Below are 27345 nucleotides of genomic sequence, written 5' to 3'. Positions count from 1 at the left end.
AGGGACTCTGTACTCAAGTGTTTCAAAAATGTTAGACTGCCAACCTGTGTCGTAGAGATGCCTTTTGTTTTAAAAAAAAGACCCCATGAATAAAGCTACTTTAAGGGAAATTACTGCTTTGTCCAGTCCCAAAGAGCTATGAGATCTTTGCTCACCAATTCTCATAAAACTTGTATTTGTCATGCCTTTTTGGTTACTTTAGTATTACGATCTATTATAAATAAAGTGCTTTTCATTGACTGATTTTAAAATGAAATTAGTAACTGGGAAAACGGACAGTATATTTTTTAAACCTGTGACAATTATAAACTACTGTATTCTGTCATTTACTTTCTAGAATCTAAAGTATATCTAAGTATAATCTAAAGTTCTCCTGTGCAAACCCTTCCGTGGCTGGATCATTCTTGTGTTTTTATTTTAAGTACAAATAAATATGTCTAAGGAATTTAAAAGTATGTAATTCGTAATTTGATATGTCGGGTGGCGCCTTTTTTGATGTGTTCGCTCCCCCGATGTTAGAACCTGGCTATGCCACTGAGCTAGGTCACTGCATGGCTTACAGCCTTGCCCTGAACACAGGGCACTGGGCTCCTGAGACAATGTTAACTGAAGCCCATAGCAAGCGGCCCAGAGCCCAGGCTCTGAGGGAACCGAAGGGGGCCATGTTCCCGGCCTGGTGGCTGCGGTGGGGGCACCACAGCCAGAGCAGGGCAGAGGCTGGGCGCAGGCAGGGGGCGGGCGAGTGCAGCCACAGGCTCTGCAGCAGGGCAGGCAGCTGGCCATGGCCCCAGCTGGCAGCCAGACCCAGCTCTCACTGCCCCCTCCAGGGCCCAGCCCGGGCTCCCCGGCAGTGACTGGCCCCGCCCCCTCCAGGCCCCGCCCCCTCGCCGAGAGCTTCCCGACAGTGACTGGCCCCGCCCCCTCCAGGCCCCGCCCCCTCGCCGAGAGCTTCCCCGGCAGTAAGGAGCGCGGCTGATTCTGACCCGGTGGAGCTCATTGCGCAGGCGCGTCTTCTCAGCGAGCCGCGTGCGCTCACTTCACTTCCAAGCCGGCTCGAGCCTGCGCGCACACCTGCCTCGCGCCGCCGCCGCTGGGCCCAGCGGGCAGGGTGAGAGCGAGGGGCAGGACGGGACCATGGCGGCAGCTGGCAGGGAGAACGTGCGGGCGGGCGGGCGGAACCATGCGACGAGGCGGGGGGTGCGGACGGGGCCGCGCAGCCGGGGGGTCGGGCCCGGCGGGGTGCGGCCCCGGGCGGTGAGGTGTCTCTTGGAGGGCCCGCTCGCGCCAGGGGGGCCCCTCAGGCACTGACAGCTCCGGGCCGGGGGAGGGCGGGCTGCGGCCCAGCTGGGGGCGAGGCTAAGACAGGGCCCGCCCTAAGGTGTGTTGGCGGCGTGGCACGGGCTGGGGGAGGGGAGGGGTGTCTCGTTGCCCCAGCGCCCGGTGGCCATGACTCCCCCCCACCCCCCCGAGCCGGCTGGGTGCTAGCCCGGCCCCCTCAGCAGAGTGCCTGGGTCTCTGGATTGCCAGCTCCCCGGGGGCAGAGGGTCACTGTACAGCGCCTAGCACAATGGGTTCTGCCCGTGGTAATGCAGCAGGGCACGTGCCAGAGGGCTAGACACAGCTGCAGGGATGGTGCTTTGACATTGTAGCGCCCCAGGATCTGCCGTCCTCTAAATCTTCCCAGGCATAAGAGCCTCTGTTCCAGCCCCAGCTGCAGTGTCTACACATCAAGATTAGGTGCGCTAGCCTGAGCCCTGCAACCCCCGGCTGGCAAGCTCCTTCCCAGATGCAGTGTAGATATCAGGCGCTGCCTGATTTCCTCAACCATTTAAACATGGACTCTGTTGCTCTTTTACTCTGCTCCTGTAGTATGGCGGGGGACTTCACTTAACTGGAGCAGCACGACTTCTATGACACACAGCATTTGGTAGCGAAGCATACAGTTCGAAAAGGACTAGACATAGCTTATTGATTGTCCAGTAGACATCAGTGCACCTCTTCTGTTTGTGAATACTTGCTTTGAACATATTCACAGAGCAGAGATTTTAATCTTCCTATACTTTTCTTATTGTTCCACAAATATTTTCAGAGAACATTCTTTCGGTTTGGCCATATGTTTTTGTCCACTTAAATTGAGAGAGATCTTGCTGTCTAACAAAGAATATTTTCTTTTCTAGGTCCTTAGACAAATGAAGTACATTCTAGTCACAGGTGGTGTCATCTCAGGGATTGGGAAAGGGATCATTGCAAGCAGCATTGGCACGATCCTGAAATCATGTGGGTTACATGTCACTTCCATTAAAATTGACCCATATATTAATATTGATGCCGGGACCTTCTCTCCTTATGAGCATGGTAAGCTGAACTCTGCATTCATAAAAATCCTCTAATTTAATTTTTTATGGTCCTAAGGCTATTGTGGGGAGTGGGGAAATATTTTGATATAAACAACTTATTCTGTAACTCTTACACCTTCTCCAGGATGAAGGTTTGAAATTAGCAAAGGCTCATTCCCATGCATCAGTGACAAGCCCATCAGTGATTTCAGGTGAAAGTTGTGTATTGTCAGGTAGCTCCTTTTTGTTGCAGTTGTAGGACCTGACTACTTGCCTAGTGGGGGCCCAAACCTTTCTATCTGCATAAGAAGGAAATAAAAAACTGTTTTTGAGTGAGAGGGAAAAGAGAAAGATGAATAGCTAGAGAAAGTGGATAAGACAATGTTGGTGAGGATTTGTGATCTTTAAACAAACATCTCTTAGAAAGATGTATTGAGGCCTGTTTGCCTCTAAAGGGAATCCTCTTCTATATTTTCTTTAAAGCCTTTGTAATGTGCAGGTTCACCCTGAGAGTATATAGAACAAATATTAATACTAGTTATTTCCATTAAAAAATAACTATGCTGAACTTGAAAATATTTCCTTACAGATTTATTTGATTGATGTTAAGGGTTAGAATACATTTCAGTGAAAGTCTGGTCTCAGGGGCTTTACTTCAGTTTTATGTCCTCATAAATAAGCTCAGAATCTTGTCTATTATACACAGGCTGTGCAGTGATTTATTCTTTAACACGTTAATCCTATTCCACTTTCTAATCTATGAGGTATTTATTTTTATTAACTATTCTTTTAAAAATAGTTTATTTTACACAATTAAATATTTCATCAAAAAGCTGTCTTGTTACACTGGACTCTTTCAGATGCCTCAGAAAAACAACTTGCTTGCATGTACTTTGTCTAGCTGACTCTCTGTTTTTCCATCTTACCATTTACTGCAGGAGAGGTGTTTGTGCTGGATGATGGAGGGGAGGTAGACCTGGATTTGGGCAATTATGAACGCTTCCTTGATATCCGTCTCACCAAGGACAATAATCTGACCACTGGGAAAATCTATCAATACGTCATCAACAAGGAGAGGAAGGGAGATTACCTGGGCAAAACTGTCCAAGGTGATGCAATGCTTCGCTTTACCTTCTGTAGATATAAACCTAAATCTGCCCCTTTCTTGAGTATTTCTTCATCTCTCTCCTCTCATCTGAGTTACAGAGAGGACACTGAATAGTTCTTTTGGACTGGTCTACACTTGAAAGTTGTACTGCAATACCTATAGCAGTCAGTGGTGTACCAGTATAACTATATTGGTTAAAATGTCACAAGTCCTAGTGTGGGTGCAGTTACACTGGTATAGCAGTGCCTTATACTAGCATAGTATTGGTCTGTGCCACTATGGAAGTAGCTATACCAAAATGAAACACCGTTATAGTGATATAACTGCTCACATTAGTGGTGTTGCTTTAACTGTATCACTGTAGTTAAAGCAGGACAACTTTCTAGTGTAAACAAACCCAAAGTGTCAATCTAATATCCTGGGACCATCATGGCTACAACTGCACAGCATACAAATAATCTCATTTTCAGGCCAGTATCTTGTGGATCATGGACATCTTGTGGCTGATTTAAGGTGGGCCACTGCTTTTTATTAACTCATTAAATAATACGGTAGGACACAGTCTAGTAACATTTAAAGCTGCCTTCCTGCTTTTGTGATTCAGAATGGAAGCTGCATTCTCTGTGAACTGAGTTACGCTCTTTTTTTTTAAACACGTCATCTTTGTCTGCTTGCGTAAAACTCCTTTCACAGACAGTTTTAAAATAACAAAACTCTCCGGGCTCTGCATATAATGCAATTTGTATTAGAGGCTTTCAGCTGAAAAACATCACTCTCAGTTGTCTGAGATGTGGAGTGGGACTACATCTCCTCATCTGAAAGGTCATGGCTAGGAATTACCACTTTTTAAAAGGAATGCTTTGATTAAAAAGACACATCAACATTAGATGTGAATGAGAAGCAATGGCCAGTTAATCTCAATTTGCTACACAATGAGTTTTAGACTGCAGTTTATGTAGACTGTGGTTTTAACCTTTGTCCCTATTTCTCTTCTAGTTGTCCCCCACATCACAGATGCTATCCAGGAGTGGGTAATGAGGCAGTCACGAATTCCTGTGGATGAAGATGGCATTGAACCCCAAGTGTGTGTGATTGAGGTTTGTAGCATTTCCCTCCTTAGTCTTGATTCTCATGCAGAGTAAATTGAACTGTGCACTGGCAGTTAAACCTTGTAGAGAATGGGTTGGTTTGTTTTTTTTTGTTAATTTTTTTTTCATCTTATTGATTGGGACAATTCAAAAAGAACAAACCCCATTTTGTGTGCATGTCAGAGTGGTGTTCTGGCAGGGAGAAGTGGTGGTACTTTGGATTTCTTGTTGCCTAGGGCATTGGAGCTCAATTTCAGCACAGAGTTAATATGCCTGGACTCCAGGGTAATAAGGCATGTGAATCAAATGTCCTTGCATATCAATCCCTAGAGCAGGGGTCGGCAACCTTTCAGAAGTGGTGTGCCGAGTCTTTGTTTAATCACTCTTATTTAAGGTTTGGCATGCCAGTAATACATTAATGTTTTTAGAAGGTCTCTTTCTATAAGTGTATAATATATAACTAAATTATTGTATTTAAAGTAAATAAGGTTTTTAATTTTAAATTAAGCTTCTTAAAAATTTTAAATTAAAATGCAGAGCCCCTCAGACTGGTGGCCAGGACCCGGACAGTGTGAGTGCCACTGAAAATCAGCTCGCGTGTCACCTTCGGCACGTGTGCTATAGGTTGCCTACCCCTGCCCTAGGGCAGCATTGGCCTTGTGGGAAGCTGCTTTTCTTCTGCAATCCAAACTGTCATAAGAAGAGGGTGTTAAGGGGTTAAAATAATGGTTGGATAGAAGGAAGAGTATGGAGTCCCAAGGACCCTCTGTTGGCCAGCTTGGCTTACAGTGCATGTGGCCACGTACAGTTGTCTGAGAGGAACAGAAAAATGCCATGGAACACATCATCCAATACGTATCATCTCATTAAAGGAAACCATATGCCCAGCAAAAATCCTGCTGCTGTTTCTTCAGAGAGTCCACACAATGACAATGATATTGGCTGTGCAGTAGGCTGTTTTCCTTTTTTTCTTAAACCAAGTGAAGAGACCAGAAATATACTGGGCAGTATCAGTTATGAGAAGTTTGGTGCTATTTTAAATGATCTTCTTTTGTTTAGCTTGGTGGAACAGTGGGAGATATAGAAAGCATGCCCTTCATCGAGGCTTTCCGCCAGTTCCAGTTCAAAGCTAAAAGAGAGAACTTCTGTAATATTCATGTCAGTCTAGTTCCCCAGGTAAGTCCATGAAAAGCTGTGATGGCCAAGGATTTCTTTTATAATTAGGGTTTATTTTATAAATGTGTTCAGAGATGTTGTATAGATACACATATACTGAAAGATATCTGTGTAGTGTGTGTTTGTAGTGCAAACCATAAGTGTGTATGTAAGGAAAGAATTCAGAACATGTGGAGACGTAGCCTACAATACCTTCACAACTAACCTACAATACTTATATCCTCCCAAAGGATACTGTTGCATGCCTAGCAAATAGTTGGGAATTTCAGCAAATGTGAAGTTCTGTATTTCTTTTATAGTTTTGTTGCACAATTTTGGAATATTTATTTCTGTTGTCTTTCATAACTGAGTGCACTCTGGGAGCCTAGTGTCCCATTTCCTGCATGTTGAGCAGCCATTTACACTTGTGTAAAGTGATTGTAAAATGCTATCAATCAGAGTAGATACCATTTTAACTCAATTTGTGCTGGTATAGACTGCATAAGGTGCAACAGAACAGAGAATTGAGTTCTATGTTTCAGTACCCTTTTAACAGCCTCTCTTAACACAGAATCTATAAGATGACATGTAATCTCAGACTTACAAAATAAATCAGATAACTTCTCAAACTTTAAAACAGTAAGTTCCAGGATATTCTCTCAGGCAGTCCCTGAAATAATGTTGTTGTTGTTTTGTTTTTGTTTGAGTGGTTTTAGTTAGAAGGTTGAATAGTTCTGATGTAATGTACATTTTAAATTTGATTAAACTGTCTCCCTCAGTAAGAGGGTTTTAATTGACACTGTAACCTTGCATAGATTCTCAGATTTGAGTGTCCTTTAATTCATGATGATCTGACAGAGAAGTTTCCTGGGGACCATAGCAGCTTTAAAAAGGAATCTAAAGTTAGCTAAGAAAAGCTATTCTGAGACTGTGCAGAAACTGAAATCATTGATGTAGATGAGAATCAAATAAACAAGGCAAAATGTTGTTAGACTCCGTACAAAAGAAAAGCTAAATCAATGTATGCCAAATGGATAAGGAAATAAATTTTGGGTGCTACAAATGAAGATTAAAAGCTAAATTAAAACCTAGTCATAGTCACTAGTAGTTGTTTTATAATCTCCACAACATAATCCCAAAGCAAGTTGGTGGTGCAAATATCTGCACAAATTCCCCTGCTTTGAAGTTGCTGTACAATCCTTTTAACTCTGAAGCTTAACAGTGACAGTTAATGTTGACGCTAACTATTTCACTGGTGAGACAAGGTGGGTGAGATCTTTTACTGGACCAACTTCTATTGGTGAGAGAAACAAGATTTTGAGCTTACACAGAAGAAGTTCTGTGTAAGCTCAAAAGCTTGTCTCTCTCTCACCAACAGAAGTTGGTCCAGTAAAAGAGATTACCTCACCCACCTTGTCTCTCTCATATCCTGGGACCAACACTGCTACAATACCACTGTATATTTCACTGGTGATCATTTTAGCAGAAACATCTACCTGATGTGATTATCCAGCATTATTGGATATAGATGAGGTACAGCAGGCCAGCTAATCTGCTAAATGTTCGTGGGGGTGGGGAACAACTAACTCAGGCTCCCTTCTCTCACTTTTCCCCACTCCATGCACTCTAAGAGTAAAATGTTATTCATGTACAGGGAGCATGCACAGGTACAGGTACCTTGAGCTTCTATCCAGCTAAAGTCTTCATGTTTTCCCTCTCCCTTCCCCAATACCCTGCAGTCTCTCTGGGTCTGTGTGTGATTAAATTGGCAGTGAAATGAGGGAAAGACTATCCTAAATTCAGGGTTCCTGACCCATAATTAAAACAATACGATGCATAGGGCCTGAAGGCTTGAATGACTGTTGAACTCCTCGTATGCTCATCTAGATATTAGTTCAATAATATATTTTGGTCTTCTTTGACTACTAGCCAAGTTCTACAGGAGAGCAGAAAACAAAACCTACCCAGAATAGTGTTCGTGAACTCAGAGGACTTGGTCTCTCACCGGACTTGGTAAGTTTTGCTGTATTACATTCATTTGGAAAGTGTGGTGCTAGCATCCTTCAGCAACCTTTCCTGATCTAAATTGGACTTGAGATGATAGGATGCGGCTGTATACCAGTGGTGGTATAGAAGTAATAAACTATAGTAACAAATAATCCATGATAGGAACTTGGCATAGAAACTGTTTTTAGTGACCAGTCAGATTAATGCCTGAGTGCTGCTGTTCTGCGTCACAACCTTGATATCGCTGCTTTCTCTGCTAGATTGTGTGCAGATGCTCCACTCCGCTGGACACCTCCGTAAAGGAGAAGATCTCTATGTTCTGTCATGTAGAACCAGAACAGGTAAAAAATGCTGTACTTTCTCCCTTTCTCTATAACCAGTATTTCTGCCATTTGTCAGATGCTAAGGGCAGCATTTTGTTTGGTGCCTAGAGCTCCTCTGTGTTAGCTGTGCATTTTTTATAGCCTAAAAATCTACATGTTTGTCCTCTCTCCAGTTCTTAAGTACGTGTCTCTCATTTGTCAATTCCTCTCTGTGTAAGCCTGATACCTGGCTGAACAGGCAGAAGTACACTAGGTACAATAAACCTCTTACAATTATTAAATGGGATTGCACAGATTTCTCTTGTTTCCCAATGGCTATTCTTGAGACCTGTTAACCTTCCAAATTCCTTCTGCATTTAGGAAAGACTATGCACTGTCTTAAGTAATGGGATTTGTGAGTGTGTTTTGCACACTGCTCCTTGTACAAATATGCTGTCTAATGGTCATACTTGGGCATTGCTCCTATCTGCCTGTTCACATTAGTGACAGATTGCACAAGAAGAGATTATCCAGGGAAATTTAATGCTATCTGCAACACATTTATTTTTCACTCCAGAGTGTGATGTCTTTCATGTACAAGAAAATCCTTGTTAAATGATCGGCAGTCATTATTTGTCAGTACATAAATCATTGAGTATGAACAAAAGATGAAGCTAGACCAGTAAGTGTTTTGTAGACTAAAGGGGATAACTCTTTAAAGTGTCACTTTATGAAATCCTCATGGGGAACCATATTTGTCTCTCAATTGTTCCAGATTAAGCTAGCTCACTTTAAAAATAGTTTTCTAAATTCTAGCACTGCAAAATCAAGCTGAGTCTTACTGGTTCATGCATTGTCCCCAGTTCTGCATTTGGATCTTGGCTAAAAATTCTGTTGCTGTGTAAACTAGAATAAAATCTAGCTGCAGGGCAGATAGAAGTAAAATGTATTGAATTTTCAGTAAAGTGACTGGGTGCCATTTTTTTTCATACTCTCCTTTTGAACCATAATCACACTTTAATGCTAAATGCTATTTATTATATAAGGAGAAATCATTGCTCCTTAATTCTTTCTGTGGAGAACTGAATTCAGCTTCCATTTGAATCCAGGAGGAAGCAGGACTTTTAAAGTTGGAATGGCATGTTTTGTGAGATTTTAAGTGCAGTCTTATTCCCAGTGGGCAGGTGTCACAAGGCAAATCCCTTCCCTGGAAACATGAAGAGTTGAATGGACTAGAGATATTGAAATAACCCCTCTTCTCAGCCCTACAGAATGGTTTGGCTAGTCTTAAATTAACTGTTTTTAAAACATTTTTTATAAATTTAGTGGTGGTGAAAGTTGTCAAATTCTCTCGACAGCAGTACAAGCTTCTCTGAGCCCTGCATACATGCCTCGGTCTTGGTCTGGAGAGATCAATTATTACTGATTTATATTACAGTAGTACCTAGAGGCACCAGTCAGAAAATGGCTCAGTTGTACTGGGCACTGCACAATCCTAAAATAAGTCCCTACCCCAAAACGCTTGTGATATCAGTTCAAGACCAGATGCAATTGTGCAAAACAAACAGGGAGCATGGGAGGGAGTTCAACCTCTATGGCCCATTCAGTCAGTGGTGTCTCTACTGAAACAACCAAGGATGAGGACAGCCAAGTTGTGTTGGGTGTTCTGTAAAGCGCACACTTAGTCACTGGGAACTGGCTTACAATGTCACGTATTATTTTAAAGAGTAGATCTTACCTTATGATAGTCTTGAGATTTCTGTTTCCCTGTGCATTCAACTGGAAACTGGATTTGCTCATTCCTACTTCATACCATTAGTTGCACGTTTCATGAGGCGCCATCAGCAAACTCTAGCTGCCATGGCCAGGCCATTCATTTAGGAAGAATGTTCTGATAAGCTGTTTGAATTCAAAATCAGTTTTTGTTCATTTTGAGTAACTGTGTTAAATGATCACGCAGTTGTCTTCTGGAGGCAGAAGGAAGTAGTAGTGTCCAGTTGTCTGATGTTCTGCTAGGATCATTTGTAGATACATATGGATATGTTTTAATGACCCTCACTTTTTATGAACAGGTCATTTGTGTTCATGATGTCTCTTCCATCTACCGGGTTCCTCTGTTACTAGAGGAGCAGGGAGTTGTTGATTACTTCCGCCACAGGCTTGACCTTCCCATCGAGAAGCAGCCCAGGAGGATGCTCATGAAGTGGAAGGAGATGGCTGACAGGTGGGCTCATCCGAGAATAGTTTGTAATAGGATCGTGCCCTGGCTTTCACTGGTCAGCTGGGGAATGGTTCCCCAGAAGGCCTATGTTTCAGATTCCCCCAAAACGCCATGTCTGTTTTCACAACAATACATTTTATTTTTAGATAGTTAACTATTAACAACAACAACAACGCAGAGAACTAAGATACTGTTGGGCATTTTATTTACTGAGTTCCTTAGAGCTGTATCCTCTGCCTGTAATCTGGTACTACTTCAAAACATGTCTAAAATAATGTAAAGGGGAACAGGAATGTGTGCTTTAGGATTTTTCCTTTTTATTCTGAACAGGCCAGCCTTACTGGAACTTACTGATGCATGTTTAGGAATCATCGGAGGCATTTCAACAACATCATCATCATTATTTCTGTATTTCACTTCTAATCCAGCAAAGCAGCTGTCTCTTGGTGTGTCTTCTGCCTTGGACTCCCTGGCACATATTGGTACCCCTGTGGAGAGCAGGGTAACACACTTCCCACCATTAGGGAAATGATGAAATCAGAGTTTAGTCAACATTCAGGCATGTACTGAAGCTTTCAACATTGTATGTTCCATGAGGTATAAGTAGGGCCCTACCAAATTCACAGTCCATTTTGGTCAATTTCATGGTCATCCGATTTTAAAAATCATAAATTTCATGATTTCAATTATTTAAATCTGAAATTTCACGGTGTTGTAATTTTAGCAGTCCTGACCCATAAAGGAGTTACGGGGGGGTGGTCGCAAGGTCATCGTAGGGGAACTTGGGGTACTTCTGTCCTTCTGTGCTGCTGCTGGTGGTGGCACTACCTTCATAGCTGGGCTTCTGGAGAGCAGCGGCTGCTAGCCAGGAGCTCAGCTCTGAAGGCAGAGCTGCCACCAGCAGCAGTGCAGAAGTAAGGATGGCATGGTATGGTATTGCCACCCTTACTTCTGCGCTGCTGCTGGCAGGGTGCTACCTTCAGAGCTGGGTGCCTGGCCAACAGCCACCACTCTCCAGACACCCAGCTCTGAAGGCAGCACAGAAGTAAGGGTGGCAATACTGCGACCCCCCAAAATAACTTTGTGACCCCCTGCAACTCCCTTTTGGGTCAGGACCCACAATTTGAAAAACGCTGGTCTCCCCTATGAAATCTATATAGTATAGGGTAAAAGCACATAAAAGACCAGACTTCACAGGGGGAGACCAGATTATATGGTGTGTGATGCTTTTTCATGACCACGAATTTGGTAGGGCCTTAGGTATAAGAAAATGGTAAGTTTCAGAAACTTGTAAATGAACAAACCTTGATTTACCTTTACCATACAGACTCATCCCTGCTTCGCTGCAGCTAATAGAGGGCACTGATACAATCTGTTTTGCATGTGTCTGGGTGAGAAATGAGTGACCCTGCAGAACTACTTTGTAAAGCTAGTGGAGAAAAACAGCGAAACGAACTCAAATTTTCACGGGTGTATTTAAGATTCAGCAGCTTCTAGTACGGTAGTTGAGGGTAATCATAAAAATGTAAGATTGGAAGGAACCTCGAGAGGTCATCTAGTCCAGTCCCCGGCACTGCGGCAGGGCTAAGTATCATCTAAACCAACCTGACAGGTGTTTCTCTTACTTTGTGCTTTAAAACCTCCAGTGACAGAGACTCCACAACCTCCCTAGGTAATCTATTCTAGTGCTTAACTACCCTGACAGTTAGGAAGCTTTTTCCTAACTTAAACCTCTCTTGCTGCAACTTTAAGCTTGTTGCTTGTTGTCGTGTCCTCACCAAATAAGCAGAACAACTTTTCACCCTCCTCTTTATAGCAACCTTTGAAGTACTTGAAGACTGTTAGCATGTCCTCCCCCAGTCTTCTCTTCTCCAGACTAAACAAACCCGTTTTTTTTTCAGTATTTCTTCATAGGTCATGTTTTCTAGACCTTTAGTCACTTTTGTTGCTCTCCTTTGAACTTTTTCCAATTTGTCCATATCATTCCCAAAGTGTGGTGCCCAGAACTGGACACAGTGCTCCACCTGAGATCATATCAATGCTGAATAGAGTGGAAAAATTACTGCTTGTGTGTTGCTTACAACACTCCTGCTAATACATCCCAGAATGATGTGTTCTTTTTTTGCAACAGTATATTACATTGTTGACTCGTATTTAGTTTGGGATCCACTATAATCGCCAGATCCTTTTCTGCATTACTCCTTCCTATATAGTCATTTTCCATTTTGTAGTTGTGCAATTGATTATTCCTTTCTAAGTGGAATACTTTACATTTGTCCATATTGAATTTCATCTGATTTATTTCAGACCCCATTTCTCCAGTTTGTCAATATTGTATTGAATTCTAATCCTATCTTCCAAAGCGCTTGCAGTCCCCTCCCAGCTTGGTATCATCTGCAGACTTTATAAGTACACTCTCTATGCCATTATCTAAATCACTGATGAAGATATTGAATAGAACTGGACCCAGGATAGACCCCTGTGAGACTTCACTCCATGTGCCCTTCTAGTTTGGTGTGAACCACTGATAACTACTCTCTCAGTATGGTTTTCCAGGAGTGGTGCACACACTTTATAGTAGGTTCATCTAGGCTATATTCCCCTAGTTTGCTTATGAAAAAGCCATGTGAAAGAATATCAAAAGCCTTAAAGTCAAGGTATATCACATCTACTGCTGCTTCCAGTCCAAGTGGCTTGCTACCCTGTCAAAGAATTGCATATCAAATCAAGCTAATGTTTTATTCTTGACAAATCCATGTTGACAGTTATTTATCACCTTAATGTTTTCAAGGTGGTTTCAAATTGATCATTTGATTATTTGCTTCATTATCTTTCTGGGTACTGAATTTAAGCTGACCGTCTGTAATTCCTTGGGTTGTCAGTGCTCCCATTTTCATAGATCAGTACTTTATTTGCCCTTTTCCAGTCCTCTGGGATCTTTCCTGTCCTCCTTGGGTTCTCAGAGATAATTGCTAATGACTCAGATCTCTTCAGCTCCTTTAGTATTCTAATGCTCTAGAATTCTAATATGTTCTAATCACCTGGATGGTGAAAACTAAATTAAATATGACTGTGCTACATAAATATGCTTACAAAGGCAAAGCAAATTATACATAGTGGTGTTCTGGATACTAATGTGACTAGTGATGTATGTTTAGTGCACTGGCAGTTTGTTGCAGCATTGTACCAAAGTTGGGCTGCCCCTGTATTCCCTTTACTATGTATGGGTGTTGCTGTTAAAGGCGAAACAGAAAGGCGTTTGAGTGTCCAGAATGGAAGGATTGGAGGGATTCAGATTGACAAGAGTTGTGCTCTCCAAGTTTACAAGAACTTAGGTCAGAATTTTCAGAGCAGGGTGCCTGAAGTTAGGCACTTGCAGGCATATTTTGGAACCTCAGTAAGTGGCCCAATTTCAGAAGTGTTGAGTACCTGCATCTTTCATTGACTTCACTGTGAGTGTGAATGATCAGGATCAGGCCCAAAGAGTCCCGTGGCCTTTGAGATCCTGCAAACAAGAATGTAACATCTTGCACTGCCAGGCTGTTGAAATCTGCACTCCTATGGGATTTAGAAGTCTTTCTTTTCCCTCAGCCATTGGAATGGACTGAGTTAAAATTCACAGAGGACAGTACTGTGCAAGATAAACAAAACTGACTGTGCTTTCCTCTGACTTGTATTTAATAAATTTGATACCTATTTTGGATGTAGTACAACTAAGCTCATCAAAAACAAAGCAAACCAAAACTAAAACCTACCAAAATAATTGGAAATAAAGGTAAGAAATTATTTGTTCTCCTAAACCATTCTTCTCTGTGGCTACTTAGCAGAATTTTTCTTTCCTTTATCAAATAGTGGAAGTTCCCAGATTACTGTCATTCATTCAGAATAACAACTGTTTAAAGGCCAGACTTTTTAAAAGTAGTCAGCGGTCAGGCCAGCTCCCATTAGGACAGATTTTAAAAAGTGCTCAGTACCCATCAATTCCCATTAACAATGAACAAGCCTTGTATTTTGGTTTTGTGTTTCTAGATATGACCGTTTGCTAGAGACGTGCTCCATTGCACTTGTTGGCAAATACACCAAGTTCTCAGATTCCTATGCTTCTGTCATTAAAGCTTTGGAACACTCTGCACTGGCCATCAACCACAAACTTGAGATAAAGGTATGCTCTCTCTTTCCCCCTCCCCAGCTGGAGTAGTATTTGTGTCTTAACCAGATTGTTCTTGCTTACCATTGTGCACACATCTAGAATACACCTCACAGTTTTCAGAATGATTGAGCAACCGGGAATATTATAACTCATTCCCCTTGGATTACAGCGTCCAGACATATGTTACATGCATACAACTTAATAGCAAACCACCTCCCGCTTTCAGAACAGGATCTATATAATACATGTGCACTGTCTGGTTTTTTTAGGTGTTCAGTGTTGAGCTTGAGTGGTGGTGTTGGGAAGGCCAGCGTTCGTTTTGAATTTCCTCTAGCCCTTACTATAACCAATTCTTTGTAGGGTAGTCTGACTTAACTTGGTGGCACTGTCAAGCTTCATGGTCCTCTGCCTTAGTATTCCACTGTGATCTTGACACCAGCTGGAAACTGACTGTCTCTATAAGCCTCTTGGAACACATCTGAACTTCATGAACAATCTTGCAGTACTGAAATGTCTGCCATCTTTCATCTGAAACTTTAAAGAAAAAATTCTTTAAACCATGTTGCCTCTAAATATGAAGTAGTACCCAGGAGGTGTGTAGCACCACTGTTTGTAATAGGACTAGTGAAGTATGTCTTGTGCACTGGCACTTAATGCCTGTTGTACAAAATGCTGGGCTGCCTTCCATCATTTCTCTTCTCTGATTATTGATAGGATTTGCTTGTAACAGTAGTCGGTGATTGAGGACTCTCTGGCTTATGGGCACAGGATTCTAAGTGCTGCAGGGGACCTCTGCACGTAGGCATTACACAGGGGCTTAAAGAACTATTTAAGAGAGAGAAGAGAAAAGTGAAACTCCCCGAAGTCAGGAGATGCTACAGATAAGAGTGCCTGCAGAACTGTAACTCTTTTTCATATGTGCCATCATAATACAGTCTAATTGTTCTCCTGGATGCCTGCCACATTCAGTGTGCAAATTGAACATGCTGTTAAGGAGACTTTGTTTGAATTTTTTATCCTCATTATTGTAAGTGTGGCTCTGTGGCTCATATTTTGCATGCAATCTAAAACCTATGGACCTCAGCCTTACTTAGTACTCAGGCCTTATCAGTCACCATCCAATCTGATCAGTGAGGTAGAGAGACCGCCTGAAAGCGGGGTGTCTGTACATGTAACTAAAGACTGTAGTGATTATGAACAAGAAGCTATATTGCCTAGCAGGTGGAAAATCAGACCAAGCAAACCACTAGTAAATGTGCAATAAGAAACAAGCCTGTGTTGGCAGGGAGGGAGTCTCATACATCTAGAGTCAATGAAAACTAAACAGCAGGATTTGGTATCAGGGGGGAAGGGGTCTTGTGCCAGTCTCTCTCATTGTGATTATTCCTGGATTTCTTCCTAGTATATTGATTCTGCAGACTTGGAACCAGCTACTCTACAAGAAGAACCAGTCCGATACCACGAGGCCTGGCAGAAACTCTGTAGTGCTGAGTAAGCAGTTCATAACCATAGGCCTTTCCTCAAAGAGGATCTGACTTCCCTTGGTATTGCTGACATTTTCGAAGTGCATTGTGCTGTGCACTGAGAGCCCCTGACCTGCAGAGTTTACAATATAATTTTGCATAATTGTAACAAACACATCGGGGAGGGAGGGACAGCAATAGCAATGTGATTACACAGACTAGCTATGTGTACAACTGACTGGTTTTGAGGAGGAGAAGGAGAAAGGGTGCAGGGCAGCATGAGGCATGGGAAGGGCCACTGCGGAAAAAGTGGGATGAGGAAGGGTGAAGATTGAAGGGATGGCCAAAGCTGAGAGAAAGAGGAGGGCACAAATGTGGGATCAGTGTTTTTTTTTTTTGTTTTTTGTTTTTTTTTGGTTTGTTTTTGTTTTTTTTTTTGTAGGAAAGAGGGACGTTGGGGGAGGAAGGGGGAGACTAGGTTTCAGGGAAGGGGTGGTGTGAGCCATGTGAGCAGTGGCGGGTCATGACTAGTGATCAGTTATTTAGGGAAGCAGATATCCACTTCCTGCCATTGGTCAGTAATACAAAGAATCACCTGCAGAATCCTTGTATTTTTTGTGATTGCAGTTGGGACATGTTGTGCTACAGTTTAGTTGATTTGTCTCTAAGCAATAGACTGATGAATAGATATTTGTTGCGGAACACGTATGCTATTCTACATATGTGGTCCTGCTCTTTCTGATCATGTGAAGAGCAGCAGTAATAACAACACCTAGCACTTACACTGCACACTTCTTCTGTAGCTCTTAAATGAGAATGCTGTCCCCATTTTACAGATGGGGAAACTGAGGTATTGAGCAGGGAAATGACTTTTCGAACAGCACCTACTTAGGCCAGTAGCAGAGCTGGAAACAGAACCTAGATTTTTTTTAAGTTCCAGTCCAGTGCTCAGTCTACTAGGCCACACTGCCTCTTGTGTTACAGCCCATATTATGTTTGTCTGTCCAAAGAGATTTATTACATAGAAACTAGACTTTTTTTTATAAATGTTGCTCTGACAAGTGTTTGCCTACAAAATCCTTCAGCTCTCGCAGAGACATCTTAAAATTTGTGAGACATGACTGGAAGGGACCTATTGGTCAACAAGTCCAGTCCCCTGCTGTCATAGGCAATCTTGTCATTTAATCCCATTCATCAGATTATTTTAGTACAGATGTTCCTTGTCATTTATAAGCACCTTAAGGCTTTTCACTACTGTGCATGCAGTTATATTCAAAGAAATCTTGGTAGTAAAATGAATTGGTCAGGTCTTGTAACTCCAAGGTCTTAAAGCAGAAGAGCTGCAATACTTGTTTGGAGGGTATGGAAAACTGCAAGTCTCGTGTTGCTGGATCTTTTTTTTTTTTTCTTTTTCCCCTTCCCTTGTACAGTGGAGTCCTGGTTCCAGGTGGGTTTGGCGTTCGAGGAACAGAAGGGAAAATTCAAGCTATTTCCTGGGCAAGAAAACAGAAAAAGCCCTTGTTAGGTGAGAAATAGAATGTATCCAACAGTATGAAGCAAGGAACCAACGGGTGTACATTCAAAATTTGAATCCCACCCTAGCCCTCTGATCAGAGACGTCTCTACTGTGGGTCAGTCAAGCTTTAGACGGTTATGTGCGAATGCTTTCTTAACCCCATAGTGCTCTCTTGATGCAGGTGTTTTGTATATTATACTATAGCTAATGACTAACACTTAAAACTAACAGAGCACCAAGGCAGCATTTAAAATGTTTAATATTCCCAAGGAAACCTGAATTTCTTCTGGGTATGGTTGATTGTAATAATTTCCACCATGATTTTATTCTTGGAATGCATGCATGTAATGAGAAAAGATAAGGGAAACTAACAGAGAGACCAGTATGGCACTCAATATTGTTCTTGATTCACAACTGTGTGTGAAAATATATATATATATAAATTATTTTTTTTTTAAACTACTGTGTTCTGACTCCATATACTAAAGAAAGATACCTTACTCTCCAGTGCAGCCCTGGCATATAAATGACTGCTGCCGGTGTCTGTCAAGAAGTTGTTAATATCTGTATTAAGGTAGCACATAGGGCCCAAAATGAGATGGGGATCCCATTGTGCTGGGCTTTACACTTAGTTGTCTGGGCACAGACTCTTACTTACAATTGAATTAGACCATATGGACGAGTAGTTTAAGAGAGGAAATATTATCCCCATTTTACAGATGGGCAGCTGAGACCCCGGGAGCAATTGAATTGTCCAAAGGCTCAGAGGTAGTCTGAGACAGAGGAGGAAATGGATCCCAGGTCTGAGTCCCAGTCAGTGCCGTAGCCACAAGACATGCTTCTTCTATAAATCAGTATATTTCTGTGTGTTGTAGACTTCTATGCAGGTGCCAAAGTGCAGAGCTTCGCATTACTGCATGATCTGGGAGACCCTCACAGTTCACTACCGGGTGTCATTTTCATACTCTCCGCTCTTTCTACAGGAGTTTGCTTGGGGATGCAGCTTGCAGTTGTGGAGTTTGCGCGCAGTGTTCTCGGCTGGGAAGGTAATTGCAGTGATAACTAACTTTCTGAGTTCTGTTATTAATGGATTAATTGGGATGATGGCTGTAGCTGCTCCCCATTCTTGGTGGGTAGGAGATGGCTTTTGGGGAAAAATCTGTCTCCAAGAACCAGTCTTAAAGGAAAACTGTACCCACTTTGCTCAGTCCATCAAGCTAGAAGCTAGCCAGATACTTGTCACCATAGATATAAATGTACTAGAAAATATTGTAATCCAGTTTCAAGTCTGCTTGCTAATTAGAATTAAAATGTGAAACAAAGGGTTCAATTTCCAGAAAATAAGTTTTTTTTTCTTTTCCTGATGCTTAAGGCAAATTGGAAACTGGTTTACAGTATTTCATAATGGTCTCCCACACTGCTTGTCACAAATGATTTTGCTGTCCTCAGGAAAATGGCAGCTTCTACCTAGACTCAGAAGGACTTATCTAAGAAGTCTAATAAATACATCTGGGCTTGTTTGGTGTCTGAGACAGATTCTGCTCTCAAAAGTGGTTCTTGCATAAGTTGATACTGCTCACGAGTATGGGAGTGGGATTCATTTCTATCTTCCTCGTGTTCAGTGTGCAACTTCTTGCTTCTAATCTAAGAATGTCATTTTACAGATGCCAATTCTACAGAATTTGACCCCAAAACTACTCATCCAGTGGTGAGTATAGTGTGATTCAAGTGTGACTTTATCTGACCCTGCTTCAAAGCTGGAAGTGTTCTTTGTGCGTAGATAAAGCCAAACAAACTTGTACTGAAATATCTGAAATTGGAATTTGCATCTCTTGATGTCTGTGTTTGGGCACTTTTATTTTGGAAATAAATGTCCTTGTTTGGTTTACCTTAAGTCAATTTGTCATTTTGACAGCGGGTTCACATGCTGTAGAATGTACAGACACTGAGGGTTTTTTTCCATCTATGCATTTTTATAAAACAAAGAACTTACTCCTGAGAGTTTAAAGGGCAGTTTTGAGCATGGATGACTTCTACAGAGCAATCAACAAAATATATAGTAGAATGGTGGATATGATCAAACAGAGAGAAAGTTAGTAGTGACAGTGCCAAATATTAACCTACCCAAATATTAACGTTTTCTTCTTGAGCCAACTGAATCTCTGTCCACTCAGAACTAGGGCTGCAAGTCCATAAAAATCTCAGCTAAGTAACCCAGTCAATAACCTGAAGTATTGGGGTTGTTTGTGACCTCAGCTACAATAATTTATAGTGCTCCTTTCTCTCAGACTCTGGAAAGGAGTGTGTTTAAAATATCAAGTTTGTAAGTTTAGCCACCACATGATGATGGTGACTCTGATTTTGCAGTTAGAGCCCTGCAGTTAGAATCCTGTTACCCTGATTACATTGGGATCTGTACAGATGCAACTATTATGAGACTATCTCCTAAAGAAGTGAGGTTTTTTTACCTTTGAAAGCTTATGCCCAAATAAATCTGTTAGTCTTTAAGGTGCCACTGGACTCCTTGTTATCTCCTATACTGAAACTGCCCCAAAATATCACCAAAGCTACTAAATACAATTCTGTATCTTCATTAAAAGAACACCTCAATTAAATGTCTGATTGTGCTGGGCCCCTGGAGTGGCTGCTTAAGACAGATTTCTGTTTGTCTTTCTTACATTGTCCTATGGATGTTTGCATTTGAATCCTGTTTGGGTTTTTTTCTTCTTCTTCCTGTTTCAGTCACAGTTCACTGTTTTAATAATCTCCCCTAGGTCATAGACATGCCAGAACATAATCCTGGGCAAATGGGTGGGACCATGAGGCTTGGCAAAAGAAGAACCCTCTTCCAAACCAAGAACTCGATCATGAGTATGAAATTTTTTTACTGCTATATCTTCTCGGTCCTTCTAGTGTCTGAAATGATTCATGAGAACACAGTGTGTCGAGTGGGACAAAAGTGAGATATAGAAAATTAGCCAGATTGTTTAATGCTTTAAAAAAAAATGGCTAAGACTGTTGTCTGCTAGGCATTCCTTAGACATTCTGTGGTGAAAATGAAACATCAGCCCTTGTACTGTGGAAGAAGTAGGTTCTGGTGGAAACCAGTCACTCTGGGCTAGATCCACAAAGGTCCTTAAGCCATAAGTGTCACTTCAGGTACTACCGAGATACTCAGCTGCTGCCTTACGCTGTAGATGCCTGAATTCCGTATATGCCTACGTTTCTGCTGGTTGGGGCCTTAGCTCATAGCTGAGCCCCTACCACCATTCTCAGGCAAGGCACTCCTCGCCTGTTTCGCCTGTGGGACCTGATCCAGTAGGTTTGCTCAGAACACAGTTTTTGGGGGGTGGGGGCGGAAACACATGTTTCTGTCCCATGGTGCCGAAATAGCCCAGTGGCTCACCTGGGATGTGGAAGACCCAGGTTTGAATTCCTACTTTGCCTGATTTGCAGCAGGGACTGCAACCTGACTCTCCCACATCCCCGGGAGGTGCTCTAACCACCAGACTATAGAATCCATTTCTCACCTTCTCTCTCTCTCTCAGGTCTGATATATATTTAATTATTTATACAAAATGGAACAACTTCAGCAGGGGAGACTGAAAGAGACTCTCACCGAATAGCCTGGGGGCTAGGACAGTCACCTGGAATGTGAGAGACCTGGGTTCAAGTCCTTGCTCCAAAACCAGCAGAGTGGGGATTTGAAAACAGGTCTCTCAGACCACAGGTGAGTGTGCTAATCCCTCAGCTGTTGGCAGCAATGGGGTGTCTGACCTGGCCAAGTGCCTGACTCCAGGATTTGAATGCTGAGTGAAGACAGGTAATTGACTACCTCTGAAGGTGGGGCTTAGACCCTGCTCCTCCTCAGAGTTTCTGTTGGCTAATTTAGGCAGCTCTCTGTTCAGCTTGCTGGTCTCTGAGAGTGCCTTTCATGGGTGCCTAGGCTCTGCAGAGTTAGGTACCTAATTCAGGTCTGTAAATCCCACTAGGTGGCAGGATGCCTAGGAGTTAATGCTGACTAATGCTCTATTGCAATGCTGCAGTGCAGATTGCATGATTTGTGGATACATAGGAGGAAGATGGTGGGGAAATAGGCTGGGGTTATAAAGTAATCGGTTAAAGAGGAGTAGAAACATCATTAAGTGGAGTTTACTATGACTTTGGATGTAATTAAGGAGAAGGTAAAAGGTCCTCTCTTTCTGGGCAGGAAAACTGTATGGAGATCATGACTTCTTGGAAGAGAGACACAGACACAGATTTGAGGTATCAGTTGGTGTGTTCTGGACTTTGTAAGCTTTCTCACTGAAGAGCATGAGCATAAGAGATCATGTGTACTTTGTTGCTTTTCTTCAGGTGAATCCAGAACTGAAATGCTTCTTTGAAGAGCAGGGCCTGAAATTCGTAGGCCAGGATGTGGAAGGAGAGCGAATGGAAGTGGTTGAGTTGGAAGGTGAGCACTTGAATTGGTGTTGGGAGTTGGTGTGTGTGTGTCAGGGAGAGAGTTTTTTGTCTGACATGGCAGCTTCTCTATGGGCTCAGGGCAAGATCTCAGTATCTCAAGTCTGTTCCCCAAACAGAGCTATTGAAGTGAAAAATAGTGATGACTGTTAGGAGTTACAGGACAGAGAAATACGAAGGACAGAGCAAGGAGGTGACTTCCCAGAGTGCAGAAGGAACTAACGCTGGGGTTGGAACTCGGAGGTCCTGAGTTTGTCAGCTTGGCCGTGCAGCTCAGATCCTAATGATGTTCTCTAGACCAGCAGTTCTCAACCAGGAGCCTGGGGCTGCGAACAGATTTCAGGGGATCCGCCCAAGTAAACCAGAGAGCAGGGCTAGCGTTACTCGTTGGGGCTGAGGGCAGAAAGCTGAATCCCAAGCCCTGCTGCCTAGGACTGAAGATGAAGTCCAAGCCCTTCCACCCTAGGCTGAAGCTGAAGCCTGAGCAACTTAGCTTCATGGGACACCCTGTGGCGTGGGACCCTTGGCAATTATTCTGCTTGCTACTCCCTAATACTGGTCCTGGCTTTTAATCTACTGAAAAACTGTTGTGGCACGGCTGGGCTGTGAAATTTTTATAGCATGTAGGGGGAGCCTCAGAAGGAGAAAGGTTGAGAACATCTGCTCTAGACAGTCTGTCAGCAGCAGATGCCAGCTGTAAGATGTGAGGAGGTTATCCAGAAAGGCCCTCCAACATGAGATGTGGCAGCTCGGTGATCTTTTCAGAGACTCATTATTCAGAATTAACCTAACACGCTCTCTGCTTTTCTCTTTCCTCTTAGAGCATCCATTTTTTGTTGGTGTTCAGTATCACCCAGAGTTCCTATCCAGACCCATAAAGCCGTCACCCCCGTACTTTGGCCTCCTGCTGGCCTCTGCAGGGAGGCTCACACATTATCTACAGAAGGGCTGCAGGCTCTCACCTAGGTAGGTTTGAAATAGTATCCTAGTTCAGTGCCCAACTTTCCATAGTACAGAGCACTCTAATGGGCCATGGCTGACTCTGTAACACTAAGGCTGGGGACTCCATGACCTGACAGGAATGGGGATCCCAGCATATTTAGCACAAAGTCATCAAGTGCATACTTCCAACACTCCTTCTTTCATCTCCTTCATCTTGGGCTAACCTGTGCTTTGAAGACTCTGGCCTACATGGGGGGCTGTGGAGTCATTCTGCCCAACACAACTTTGAAGGTTTTACCTTTTAAGGGGATCAGACCCTTGCAAAGAACAAGGGGTATGCATAGACCCCTAAATTTAAACCATGTCATTGTGATTTAGCCTCATTCCCATAGAAACTGCAGACTTTAGTCTTACCATGCTTTGTTTGACACTGGGTTTTGCATGTCTCTCTTGGGAGAAATTCTTAACTTTTCATGCAAGGTTCAGGTTTCAAAAAACTCTGTTCAGAAGTAAATAAAGGCCAAGCTCCCTGATATTCTGGTTGTGTAGTGCCTGGGGAGAGGCTGTGGTGGCTGCTGGAGGTCAGCCAGGCCACTGATGGCTGTTCCACAAAATTAAGCAAGAAAAACCATTGAATGGAATGATACCCGCCTTTAAAGACAAGAGCAGCAGAGTGTCATCTAGAACCTGCGACCTGCTACGCTTACAGCCAGCTCCCTCTAACTCATGATGTGCAGACTGATCTCTAAAGGGTCTGTGCTCACTATAAAACAACGAAGTCCTGTGGTGTAATCTCTGCTAGAGCTTCCCTTTCCTAAAGCTGTCTGACTTCTACAGGGACACCTACAGCGATAGAAGTGGCAGCAGCTCGCCTGACTCAGAGATCACAGAACTGAGGTTCCCATCAGTAAATCATGACTAATTCCTGGTAATGTTAAAACATGACGTCAGTCTCTTTCCTCCTTTATCTGTTCATTCCTTCCCTCCTGACATCTCAACTCTTCAAATCAGTCTGGAAAATACTGGCGTGACAGAGTCAGCTTGCATGGTTCATGCATATATGCCAGAGGCATTCTGAGTGATGCATGGTATTTTTGTGTCTGGAAATACTGTTGCTAGTTCTGATCCCCTTTCTTAGCAACGTGGGCATGCAGCAAAGTACAAAAAGGTGTATGAGTTTGGTTTTTTCTTTAAATAACAAATGTACTGTGCATTCTTGAAATAAGAGACTCTTAATCAATTACTAGATTTAATTCTATAGAACTATTATCTGAAACGTTAGACCAAGTAGAGAGGGAAGCTGAGGATTTAAAAAGCTGCTGTTTTGATAAAGAAACCTTAGGAAAAAAATGTGGTATAGAAACATTTCAAAAGGAAGGAAAAAAAGCCCTGTAATTAGCGTTCTTAGGCTGTGATCACATGTATTTATCTATAGGCTCATCTGCCTGTTTGCCCCTTATTTAAAGGCAGATAAGGTGTCTATCACTCTTTCAGCTGTTGTTCTGACTACAGGTTCCTATGTCAAAACAATGAACCAGAATTTCAGAGGTGCTGAGCTCCCACAACTCAGATAGCTGCAGATGCAGGGCACTTGTGAAATCGGGTTTATTGTCATTACTAAAACCCCTGGTGTTTTTCATTTAAAATGTCCTAAAATTCAAGCTTCTGGAGTTGGTGTCTGAACATGGTGTAGTTATTTTCTCCATTGCTCCCAGCTATGACTTTCTACCTATCCTGTAGGTGTACTTGGTATTTTTCTAATCAATTAAGCAGAATTTGTGCACGTACATGTAGTATTTTCAAGAATGAGAGAAGATTTTTGTGTACAGCCATAGGATCAGGATAGTTATTTTCCTCCTGTCATTTCAAAGGAACTGCAGTGTAAAAGTGAAGAGTGTCAGAAAATTACCAGACCAATGTGCGTAGGTCTCCCTAAAAAGGTTGTTGATGGCACTTGGAACAAATACTCTTGAAAACACTTCTCCCTCCATAAAGTTTTCTTGGTACCTTGAGTCACTAAAGTATCTCAGAAAGCCTGTGATATTACGGATACTGTGGATCGCATTGAGACATCTGGTGCTTGCGATGCCACGTTCTAGGAGATCATCAATGGAAATACAAAGACTTCCCAGAGGCCGTTGTACTTATTTCCCTCACAGCCTGGTTAGTGGGGACATTAGCACATAAATCTGGGTTTAACTCAGTTGTCATTTTTTGCTTTAATAACTGGCCCAAGGAATCAGGATTTTGCTTCTTGGGATAAGATGTGATACTGCTTAGCCAAAGGGAGCAGGTATCCTGACTTTATTCTTCAGCTCTGCTGTGTTTGTTTTCTAGTTTACTTTAGTGCTGTCTTATATAACAAGCTTGCTTTCAAAGGGGTAGATGATGCATTTCTTTTTTTAAATTGTCATAATTCCCCCTATAAGCTAGCAGGCATAATTATTCTGGGAAAGAGGAGCCTAGTGAGGTAGGTACTACATGTTGTACTCCTTTAAGGGTGGGAGGTGCAAGTACACTGACCATCACACGACTGCAGGTGGAGCGGAATCTACTGTGTACTTCAAATCTGGTGCTCTTGTTCTTCAATAATTCCTACTCTTGCCCTTTCTCTTTGTCCAGGTGGATTTTCACTAGAAGAGGAGCAGAGTCTTTGTTAGACTTTCTAGACTTCTTACAGCAATAGCCTGAACGCTGTCAGCTATGGGCTTTCTTAAGTTATGTTTTTATAATTTTATGACAAAACCTTGTCACTTTCTATTTTCTGAATTTTCACTGTCTTTTGTTGAATGTTCCCCTCTGTCGATCCTTGTAACTCCCCGAGGAGCATTCGCCACGGCACATGCCGCTCTGGGCCTTCTCTGCAGCTATGACCATCTCTGAGAATCAAAGCAGAAACTCAGGAAGGCTAGATGCTGGAACAGGCTCTAGTTTCACTGGAGAATCCAGTTGCACATGCTGCTTAATGCATGGTAATACTGGCATGAGTTTGTGTCTTAGATGCTTGGTATTTGGGCTGTTTTCTCCAAGCACCACATTGTCATAGAGTTGAACTTTTTGCAGAAGGTCAAATTTTTGGGGCTTTCTTCGCTCAGCTCAAGAGCTGAGCTAGGAAAGGTGGGATGTCAGTTTATTGTGCTTTATGCAGCCTATCTTTTTAAAACTACTATTTAAAACTATTTGGCACTGGTGGTTTTTGTGCTTTCAGTGCTAGCAGTGAATTTATGACCCGGAAAAACTGGTTCCTGGAACAGAAGAGTTAATCTGTTCATGAACGTGATCAACTCTGATCCTAACTGTGACATGTCACTCTGCAGGGATGTAATTAACTTGAGATCATGTAAAAATGCCACAATGTCAGGAAGCCCCATCTTTACCTGAATGAGGCATAACTTTCAGCCCTTTAATGCCAGCATTTTCTGGTGCTGCTTCTTGGGCTGGGAAATCTTAACTCCTTGCATCAAGGGGATGGTATAGAAAAGAACAAGATGAACTGTTTTCAGATGCTGCCTTTAAAAGCTCTCATTGCTATTCACCTTGGACTGAAAAGTTCAGGGTGCTATATTTTTATTAACACTTTAAAGGGAAACTTTCCCTTGCCTCTTTGTCATGTCCATCTTCCTGAAGGCACTAAAAAGTGCCATTGTCCTAAAAGTTGGGCTTAGCAACTTGCCTACAGTATTATTTGGCTTAGTCCTTAAATGTGTACTGCCCACTAGTGATATTCTCAAAATTGCCAGAGATGAGGATGGGGTGGGTGATATGGGGTGATTCCTTTCTGTTCTGCCTTTTTGCCACACTGTGAGAAACAAAGTTTGGTCTTCAGCAAGTTAGAAGAAAGGAAGCTAGTTTCTTTATTGTATTGTGTCATATGTCCTAAATCCTCTTCAGTTCATTAAAGTTTGGGCAAAGCTGTGCCTGTGTCTTGCCTGATTGAGTATTAACCCTTACATTGTCTGACTCTCAAACTTATTCAAAACTCTATTCTAACAGTGTGAAAACTCTTCTTAATACTGGGTCCTCATGACACTCGCAGGCCTCTAGGCTTTGTTCCTAAATAAACATTTTAAGAAATCTCCATTGTAAAGTTGCATCTTATTGAGGGGAGTTTTGGTAAGAATTCCTGGAGTGGTTTGTATATGCCATTACTATTATAGGACAGTTGGGGTGTGTGTGTGTGTGTGTGTGTGTGTGTGTACACGTGTACACACACACACACACACACACACACACACACACACACACACACACACACACAAATATATATATAAAAATAAAATCTGGTATCTATATATTGAAATAGACGTGCTATAAAGTGACTAATTCTTTAGTATTGTGATCTCACTTTCAGTGTGTTATTTTCCTTTCTAATATTATTATTGGTTGAAAAATTAAACTTTTGGTCATAAAATGTCTAGTAGATACCTCAGAGCCTACCATGTTTTTTTTCTTGATTTCAGGATAAAGGCTCAACGCAGTGTGGGGTGTAATATTTAAGTAACTCCTTCTCCACATAGCCTCAAATATGTTGGATTAGTTAGCAAGGGCAAGCACCCTTTTTTATGCTGGATGTATGTGGTACTAAAATGCACCTAG

General features: G+C 42.4%; 1 protein-coding gene across 1 annotated transcript; it reads left to right on the top strand.

Annotated features, from left to right (window-relative positions):
• Positions 1-992: 992 nt before the first annotated feature.
• CTPS1 (CTP synthase 1) lies at positions 993-26664 on the top strand. Its single transcript, XM_050932324.1, has 19 exons — positions 993-1108; positions 2178-2355; positions 3275-3445; positions 4441-4541; positions 5592-5708; positions 7617-7700; positions 7955-8035; positions 10069-10220; positions 14247-14379; positions 15770-15858; positions 17261-17355; positions 18330-18392; positions 19011-19054; positions 20121-20217; positions 21557-21612; positions 21703-21799; positions 22629-22773; positions 23587-23677; positions 25372-26664. The coding sequence occupies exons 2-18, from the start codon at positions 2190-2192 to the stop codon at positions 23669-23671; spliced, it is 1776 nt and encodes a 591-aa protein (XP_050788281.1). The 5' UTR covers positions 993-1108; positions 2178-2189; the 3' UTR covers positions 23672-23677; positions 25372-26664.
• The last annotated feature ends 681 nt before the right edge of the window (positions 26665-27345 follow it).

The sequence above is a fragment of the Gopherus flavomarginatus genome, chromosome 22 (genome assembly GCF_025201925.1).
Source record: "Gopherus flavomarginatus isolate rGopFla2 chromosome 22, rGopFla2.mat.asm, whole genome shotgun sequence".
In the NCBI taxonomy this organism is placed as follows: domain Eukaryota; kingdom Metazoa; phylum Chordata; order Testudines; family Testudinidae; genus Gopherus; species Gopherus flavomarginatus.
Note: the sequence above shows the minus strand (reverse complement) of the source record. Positions and strands in the feature narration are given on the sequence as shown.